Source organism: Penaeus monodon, chromosome 6 (assembly GCF_015228065.2).
Source record: "Penaeus monodon isolate SGIC_2016 chromosome 6, NSTDA_Pmon_1, whole genome shotgun sequence".
Lineage (NCBI taxonomy): Eukaryota > Metazoa > Arthropoda > Malacostraca > Decapoda > Penaeidae > Penaeus > Penaeus monodon.
Window position 1 is genome coordinate 51,107,918 of NC_051391.1, and position 10,714 is coordinate 51,118,631.

At 32.9% G+C, this 10,714-nt stretch overlaps 1 protein-coding gene across 1 annotated transcript in view; it reads right to left on the reverse strand.

Moving 5' to 3' along the window:
* Nucleotides 1-9,350: 9,350 nt before the first annotated feature.
* The window catches only part of LOC119574057, a 15,768-nt gene continuing 14,404 nt past the window's right edge, over nt 9,351-10,714 (reverse strand). Inside the window, exon 4 of the mRNA XM_037921147.1 lies at nt 9,351-10,714. This exon is cut by the window's right edge and continues 46 nt beyond it. Within this exon, the coding sequence (XP_037777075.1) occupies nt 9,920-10,714 (795 nt within the window). The 3' untranslated portion in view covers nt 9,351-9,919.

Below are 10,714 nucleotides of genomic sequence, written 5' to 3' on the forward strand. Positions count from 1 at the left end.
ATCCAACATTATCATTATGCTTTCATTATTATTATCATAATCATTATCGTTATTATTTGCACCGTAATCATAACCACCACTAATTTTGCTATGATTAAGTTTCCTACGATTTGAGAAAGAAAGAGATTCCCGTATCATAGAAAAAATAAATAGGTTTGTTAAGAAGGCACTATTCTATAATAATATTTAGAGTAATATACCATATTTTTCCAAGTTTATTTCCAATGCACATCACGAAGAACTAAATTTCATGTCAATGTGAATGTCTAACAGGACATTTTGCTTAAACATCTATCAAACATCTAAACATCTATGAAATATTGACAATGGTTCATACGTGTGAACTCCTTTATTTATGGTTATGCTATGGGAAGTTCAGCGTTCTGTTTGGTCCTGTGTTTATGATTATTATTTTTCATGATCGTGATTTTTGTAATTTCATTACTGTTGTTTTAGTTTATATTATCAAGATGCACACGCACATACGCGCGCGCAGACACACACGTGCGCGCAGATACACATACAAACACACACACACACACACACACACACACACACACACACACACACACACACACACACAGTCTATAAAGCACAAATGCCATTCTTATCGTCTTCATATAAATAAAATTAAGGAACTGATTTATCATTTCCAAAAAAAAATGCGATTATCCTAGGGCAGTGGTTTCCAAACTTGGTTTCCATGTGAATCCCCCTCCCCCCTGTCATGCATACATGCGAACACTCTTTCATTTTGGTATGTCTCAAATTGAAAAACAATAATATTAAATTTAGACATGTACCTTAACGTTTATGACATATTTCCCCCAAATACGCCCACTTTGGAAACCAATGTTCTAGAGAGTGGAAAACAACCTGAAACAGGAAGCATAAAAATCACACGCTACGTAGTCAAAAATCGTGCAACAATGTATTAATTAAGAAAATGATACTCATCGTTGAATCATTTTCTCCCCAGAGTTACTTAACACTTTCATATCCGTTTCTGAACGAGATGCATGTGACATTTTACTTGATCAGATCGAGAAACCGTTTTTGTTTTAGATTACTGGTTTATCGTAGCTTATTCGCGGTCAGTAATCATTATTTCATATATGTCTGAATCGTAAATATTTTGTCGCGATATCGATATACCTAGAGCAATCACTTTAAGAAAATCGATTTTGATCAACCTGATATTTCGATTAGCTTATGTAAAAAAAAAAAAAAATTGCTGCTTGTTTTTGAATGACGAGTATTTTCTTTAGTTCACACTAGCTCATTTTTTATTGCATCAAAGGTGTACTAAATTATTCTTGTTAGGCGGGGGTACCCATTTCGAAGGGGCAAATATTTTCCCTCTTTTGCCGAAATGGGAAAGAAAGCGCCGGCAAAGGAGAGCAACAAGGAAGCAATCAAGTGATGAAAAACATATGTCGTACTAACGTCAGGCTATAATATATATATATATATATATATATAATATATATATATATATATATATATATTATATATATATATATATATTATATATACTTAGATAATTATCGTTCTGCTCACATCATCGGTAACCCTCAGTACCGAATAACATTTATATGTATAAAAACTAGGCCTAATTTACTATTCTCTCTCAGCTACATAGACATCAAATCACCATCTTAATTTGATGTGCTAAGTATTCACAACACATGTCCATGAAGTTTTAAAATGTTTGAATACATTGTTGGTATCTGTTAGACACACAAATCTACTCCAGCCTAGTGAGGGATAGCAATCAAAGGCTTAAATACTGATCATAATAACTATATTCGTGAAAGGCATTAGCACATTGTGAAAGGTCATTATTGCCTATGCTTACACCTCCCCTTTATCTGTATGTATCTGGCACAAGCATAGTATTTTCATTAGTGACACAGTTCCACTAAACTTAAGCTGAGTTTCAAATATGACTTGCCGACAAGAAAAGGGAAATGATAATTTGTGCGCCTTCATTGATAAAGAGTGAACAAGTAGCATAAATTTGTCACTACAATACACATTAGTTACCCTGTCAGTACCAAGCTCGTCCTATAGATTTCCTATTACAAATTCCGAACCAGATTTCATGTAGTGGTAAGAGGGCACATGACTGAGTCAGTAGACATTGCACATTCAAAAAATATAACTATAGTATTCTGCACTAAATATATTCGCCTTATAGAAAATACTTCAGCATCTATCAAAATTGGTGTACTGTAGCTACTTTCCTCTCTGCTGATATGTATGTCATTTAGAATACTGTAGTCTTATATATTGTGATTTACTCTATTATCATGCTTAGTTTCTTTTGTTCTGAATTATTATTTTAATGTGTGTTATTTCCCTGCATAACATAACATGAGATGTAAAAGATCACTTCACAACTGCATAAAGGCTCTTTAAGTCCTCCTAATGGTCTGGCAGTGCTCTTTTGGTGGTTAAAATTCTGCTCACAAGCATAGTTTTTGCAGCTAATTGCTGTATATAATCTGGAAGACAACAAATCATGGGCCATTTTATATATATATATTATATATAATATATATAATATATTATATAATATATATATATATATATATATATATATATAATATCATACATTAATAATATATATATATATATATATATATATATATATATATATATATATATATATATATATATAATATATATATATATATATATATATATATATATATATATATATATATATATATATAAATATATAATATAAATGGCCCATGATGTTGTTGGTCTTCCAGATTATGAGTAACAGCAATTAGGCGTGCAAAGAACTAGTGCTTGTGAGCAGAATTTTAACCACCAAAAGAGCACTGCCAGACCATTAGGAAGGACTTAAAGGAAGCCCTGTTATGCAGTGTGTGAAGTGACCTCTTGTTACATCTCATGTTATGTTATGCAGGGAAATAACACACATTAAAAAAATAATAGATTCAGAAACAAAAAGAGAACGTAAGCGATGATAGATAGAGTAAAATCACAAGATATTAAGACTAACAAGGTAATTCTAAATGACATACATATACAAGCAGAGAGGAAAGTAGGCTACAGTACACCAATTTTGATAGATGCTGAGAGTATTTTTCTTAAGGCGAATAATTTAGTGCAGAATAGCTATAGTTATTTTTTTGATGTGCAATGTCTACTGACTCAGTCATGTGCCTCTTACCACTACATAGAAAAATCTGGTTCGGAATTTGTAATAGGGAAATCTATAGGGACGGAGGCTTGGTATCTGACAGGGATAACTAATGTGTATTGTAGTGACTAATTTATGGCTACCTGTGTTCACTCTTTTATCAATGAAAGGCGCACAAAATTATCATTTCCCTTTTCTTGTCGGCAAGTCATATTTGAAAGCTCAGCTTGAAGCTTTAGTGGAACTGTGTCACTAATGATATATACTATGTGCTTGTGCCAGGTATAACATTACAAGATAAAGGGGAGGTGTAAGCATAGGCAATAATGAACCTTTCACAATGTGCTAATGCCTTTCACGAATATAGTTAATTATGATCAGTATTAAGCCTTTGATTGCTATCCCTCACTATGGCTGGAGTAGATTCTGTGTGATCAAACAGATACCAAACAATGTATTCAAACATTTTAAAACTTCATGGACATGGTTGTGAATACTTAGCACATCAAAATTAAGATGGTGATTGTGAGTTCTCATGTAGCTGAGAGAGAAATGAGTAAATTAGGCCTAGTTTTTATGGACTATAAATGTGTATCGGTACTGAGGGTTACCGATGATGTGAGCAAGAACAGATAATTTCTAATATATATATATATATATATATATATATATATAATATATATATATATATATATATATATATATATATATATATATATATATTATATAGCCTGAGCGTTAAGTAGCGACATATGTTTTTCATCATCTTGATTGCTTCTTGTGCTCTCTTTGCCGGCGCATTTCTTTCCCATTTCGGCAAAAGAGGGAAAATATTTGCCCCTTCGAAATGGGTACCCCCGCCTAACAAGAATAATTTAGTACACCTTTGATGCAATAAAAAATGAGCTAGTGTGAACTAAAGAAAATACTCGTCATTCAAAAACAAGCAGCAATTTTTTTTTTTTTTTACATAAGCTAATCGAAATATCAGGTTGATCAAAATCGATTTTCTTAAAGTGATTGCTCTAGGTATATCGATATCGGCGACAAAAAGTGATTTACGATTCAGACATATATGAAATAATGATTACTGACCGCGAATAAGCTACGATAAACCAGTAATCTAAAACAAAAACGGTTTCTCGATCTGATCAAGTAAAATGTCACATGCATCTCGTTCAGAAACGGATATGAAAGTGTTAAGTAACTCTGGGGAGAAAATGATTCAACGATGAGTATCATTTTCTTAATTAATACATTGTTGCACGATTTTTGACTACGTAGCGTGTGATTTTTATGCTTCCTGTTTCAGGTTGTTTTCCACTCTCTAGAACATTGGTTTCCAAAGTGGGCGTATTTGGGGGAAATATGTCATAAACGTTAAGGTACATGTCTAAATTTAATATTATTGTTTTCAATTTGAGACATACCAAAATGAAAGAGTGTTCGCATGTATGCATGACAGGGGGGAGGGGGATTCACATGGAAACCAAGTTTGGAAACCACTGCCCTAGGATAATCGCATTTTTTTTTGGAAATGATAAATCAGTTCCTTAATTTTATTTATATGAAGACGATAAGAATGGCATTTGTGCTTTATAGACTGTGTGTGTGTGTGTGTGTGTGTGTGTGTGTGTGTGTGTGTGTGTGTGTGTGTGTGTTTGTATGTGTATCTGCGCGCACGTGTGTGTCTGCGCGCGCGTATGTGCGTGTGCATCTTGATAATATAAACTAAAACAACAGTAATGAAATTACAAAAATCACGATCATGAAAAATAATAATCATAAACACAGGACCAAACAGAACGCTGAACTTCCCATAGCATAACCATAAATAAAGGAGTCACACGTATGAACCATTGTCAATATTTCATAGATGTTTAGATGTTTGATAGATGTTTAAGCAAAATGTCCTGTTAGACATTCACATTGACATGAAATTTAGTTCTTCGTGATGTGCATTGGAAATAAACTTGGAAAAATATGGTATATTACTCTAAATATTATTATAGAATAGTGCCTTCTTAACAAACCTATTTATTTTTTCTATGATACGGGAATCTCTTTCTTTCTCAAATCGTAGGAAACTTAATCATAGCAAAATTAGTGGTGGTTATGATTACGGTGCAAATAATAACGATAATGATTATGATAATAATAATGAAAGCATAATGATAATGTTGGATTAGTAGTAAGACTGATAATAATGATGATAATGATAATGGTGAGTCTGATGACGATAATGATAGTAAAAATAATAATGATGTTAATGATGATGATGATGATGATGATGATGATGATGATGATGATAAAATGGTAATAATAACGTTGATGATAATGATAGAATGATAATGATAATGATAATAATAATGATGGTGATTAACATGATAATCATAATCATGTTAATAATAAAAATCATAAAAAAATTAATAATTAGTGATACAATTACTACTATATGATAAAGATACTAATAATGATCATGGTAAGGATGATGATGATAATGATAAAGATGATGATACTGCTGACAAATTTATTGAAAATAGAACAGTGATAACAGTAATAATAATAATAATAAAAAAATAGTAATAATGATAGTAATAGTAATGATAATGACAATTATGATAGAATTAATTAACATTAATGATAATAATAATGGTATTAATATAAAAATAATAAAAACATGATAATAATAACAATAATAAAGGTAATAATAATAATAATAATAATAATAATAATAATAATAATAATAATAATAATAATAATAATATTAATAATAAAAATAATAATAATAATAATAGTAAAAAAAAAAAAATGATAATGATAATGATAATGATAATGATAATGATAATGATAATGATAATGATAATGATAATGATAATGATAATGATAATGATAATGATAATGATAACGATAACGATAATGATAATGATAATGGTAATACTACTAATAGTAATGATAATGACAATAAGAGTAATCATTATTATAGTGGTAATACAAACAATAGTGATAATGATGATGATGATAATATCATTAATAATAATAATGATGATGATGATGATAATAATAATAATGATAATAATAATAATAATAATAATAATAATAATAATAATAATAATAATAATAATAATAATAATAATAATAATAACAATAACTACTACTACTACTACTACTACTACTACAATGATAATAATGATAATAATAACAATAATACAATAATAATAATAATGATAATAACAACAACAACTATAACAAAATCAACAACAACAACAACAACATAATAATAATAATAACAATAATGATAAGAAAATGGTACTTCTAATAATAATAATAACAACAATAAAAAATAATAATAATGATAATAATAATATGATAGTAATAATAATAATAATGAAAATAATAAAAATAGTACTATTACCACTACTATTACTAACAATAATGTTAACAATGATAATAGTCATAAAAGTAATAATGTTAATGATAACAATAATAATAATGATAATAATAATAATAATAATAATAATAATAATAATAATAATAATAATAATAATAATAATAATAATAATAATTATTATTATTATTGTACTACTGCTACTACTACTACTACTAATGATAATGATGATGATGGCAACAACAATATTATTAATAATGATAATAATGATAATAATAATAAAATACTACTACTATACTACTACTACTACTACTACTACTACTAATAATAATAATAATAATTTTAGTAATAATAATAATAATAATAATAATAATAATAATGATAACAGAAATTATAATAATAATGGTAGTAGTAGTAATAACAAAATTGGCATGATAATGATAATAACAATGTTGGTAATGATAATAATGATGATAATGATAAAGATGATAAAATAATAATGAAACAATTGACGTGGTTGCAACTGTGAGCATAATGAAAATACGAAGGTAATGATACTAACATTCATGATAAAATGTGTGGTGTATGTGCATGTATATACCTACATCTACATCTGTTTATCTGTTCAGTTATCTCGTTATGTGTATGTGCATGTATATAAATGCTTCAATTAATGAATTCACTTTGCATTATTATATAAGCTAGTTTTTCTCTCTATGAATTCAACACTTCAGTGTATCCAAGAATGTTATTATGCAATTTCACTGCCCAATGATGAATTAAGAGTTTACCTAAACTGAAGAAGAACATACATGAAGCCCGCCCTAGAAATACTTATTGTATAACAGAAAACACACTATGCTTTTATAATCACGAAGAGAGAGACAGAGGAATCACACCAGAGAAACACCAAAAGTCTTTCAAATAACATAATGTATTTGAAGGTCAACAACAATTTGTATTGTTTACATGCCATGAACAAATATAATGAAATGGAATGTACAGTGACATAGACATTGTCCTCAGAAGCAAGAAAGACACATGCAGGGAGAACACAGACTGTGCTTGACATTGAAGTAATGGGCAGTGGAGCTCCGATCGAGGTGGCGTCCAGTGGTACGGTCGCCAAGGCCCATTGTGCATGGCGCCTATAGAGCGTGTGATGAACAAGCTCCGACAGACACCCCGAGACGAGATCAGCAGCGGATCTGGAGGTGCGCTTCGTCGAATTGTAAACCACACGCCTTCCATCTAATTATAATGAGTTTAGCAGCTCAACGACCCGTTCAAGTACGGCATTCCCTCGGGGATCAGCGAACGCCGACAAACGCCATCCGCAGACAGATCAGAACAACCCTTTGGAGAGTCTCCCAGACCCTTTCACGCTGCGTCCACGAACTGGACCTTCCGTGGATGCAGCATGAGTCGCCTGTACCGCGATACCTCATTTCATAGGCACCCTAGGCTGGCCTGGACACAATGCTGACCGCAGCGCAAGTGGCACTGCGATGGATGAAACTTACACTATAGTGGGAAAAGTACACCAGTAACATCGCTGAACACAATAACAAGATTATAGGTAATTCCTTTAGCCCATGCGCCTTAAATCATCATTCCCTCACATTATCTTCATGTTTCTCTCCCCATTTATTTGCTTTGAGAGGTAACACAGTAGAGTGAGGTTTGTATATTCGTAACAGTCACAATATTTTTTTTTCAAGAAGACCTTGAATCACGTGATTAAAAAAAAAGAACTAAAAGGCATTTCCCTATATGGTTACACCAGTGGGTAATTTTCTTAATAGATGTATCAATACAGATGACTCCATTTATTATCATCTGCATATTATGATACATCAAATCAAACGAACATAATTTTTTTTTGTTTACAGTTATACATATAAAAGGTACGAAGTACATATTTTTATCTTTAGCAGATCCTCAACTGATGTAAAGACAGAAGGAAAGAAAGAAAGAAAAAAAAAATCTTCCGAGATCATGGAGAAAGGGAGGGGGAGGGGAAGGCAAAAATCAATAATATGTCATGTTCCAGTTCTGATTTACGAACATCTTTAACGAATTGTGTGGCTAAACACGGACATAAGGCACAGTAACTGAGGGAGGACAGCAAGGTAGATGTGGCAATTATCGGTGCGGTCACATGCACGGCGCGACAGACGCCTACAATCCGTTTTCTATACACGCTTTGGAAGAAATTCGGGATTAACGCTTACACACGAACAAAAACAGACCATTGCACACTTAAACATAAGGATATGTAGACACACGCGACTTTAGAGGAATGCACACACATCCATACTCAAATACTCGTGTGTGTATTTGTGTTTATATATATATATATATATATATATATATATATATATATATATATATATATATATATATGTATATATATATATGTATATATATATTATATATTTACACACACACACACACACACACACACACACACACACACACACATATATATATATATATATATATATATATATATATATTATATACATATACATATACATATATATATACATATATATATACATATATATATACATATATATATATATATATATATACGCAGATACATCCGTTGTCAACACGCAACAATTTCTAAGAAACGTGTCATCTCCGAAACATTAGCACTTTCTCTCTATGTATTTTCTTATATACCCAATCATATGCACAAGTCCTTGAGTAGGTGGTGTGTGTGTGTGTGTGTGTGTGTGTGTGTGTGTGTGTGTGTGTGTGTGTGGTGTGTGTGTGTGTGTGTGTGTGTGTGTGTGTGTGTGTGTGTGTTTTGCGTTTATGATTATATGTACGAGTACATACATGTTAAACGCACACACTCGCATACTGCGTATATAACAATAACAATTATGATTATAATAATAAGGATATTGATCATGATGATAAATAAACTTTTTGAATTCATTAACGCATATAGACTTTCACATATACTCAAATAAACTCAATCATTCTCTTCTACACATCCTGATCACAGGTGTGTACGTATATATGGCGTATTTTATATTGCGTATATTTCTGTATTCGCGAGAAACATGCCACTGGGGTAATATTCTGTTAACTTTAGGAGAGGATTACACTGAACCATATTTCCATCATATTACATACAACCGAATTAATTTGTGGTACTTAAATTTACATAATGATAAGTGCACTAACGTCGACAAGCCCTCCATTAGTATCACATCGTTTTGTTTACGAGACTCTGGCTTCTTCTTCGTATTTCCTGAAGACGGGACAGCTCGAGAATGTGACAGAAGGTTTCGAAGAGGGACAGCGACCAACAGAATCACGACACAAAAGAAAACTTACTTCCGATACCGTCTCTGCACATCGTACTTGCCTCTGTGTGCTTGACTCGTGATAGGTGAGCTCCCCAGATCCTCGAGCAACTTCCTGGACCTGGTTGGCATGTCCGGAAGCAAGGGCATGGCTGGGGTAAAGTCACTCATGCTATCACTTATGTCGGCCGTTAAGGGTGAGAAATCGGAGAGCCGGTCGTAGAGGGCCCCTGTGAACTCCTCGTTCTGGAAAGTCGAAGCCAGTCGTGCCATGGACCGATCTTCCTCTGTCATGGGATAACGTGAAGGCGAAGGTCCTCGAGAGCCGTAGTAGTGACGAGGGGAGGTTCTGACGCCGGGAGAACTGCCGTACCAGCTGGGTGGAGAACCTCCTGGCTTGAAGGGGGGATAACCACTATAATAACCAGAAGAAGGATCACGAGCGTCCCGAAGGATCTCGTCAATGGAGCGTAAGACACTGGTGGTGGAATCACGTGCGGACTGCGGAGGACTTTGGTCATAGGGCCCGTAAGCTCTCGGGTCGGAGTAACCTAACTCGGCACTTTCCCGTAACCTGGCGAGACGTAGCAGCTCTTCGTGCAACCGGGAGTTTTCTTCGATCTGCTGCCTTCGCCTCGCGATCTCGGCTTTAATTTTCTGCTTTTTCTCCTCGCGAGACAAGAGGTCGTCGTCGTCGTCAGAAGCGTAAGGAGATGGATGCCAAGAGCGAGGTTTGCGAGGTTTTCTGCCGGGTTTTTGTCGTATCGAGCCTCCCATGCCGGAGTCGTACATGGTGGCGCCGGGGGTGGAGCTTCGTCCCCA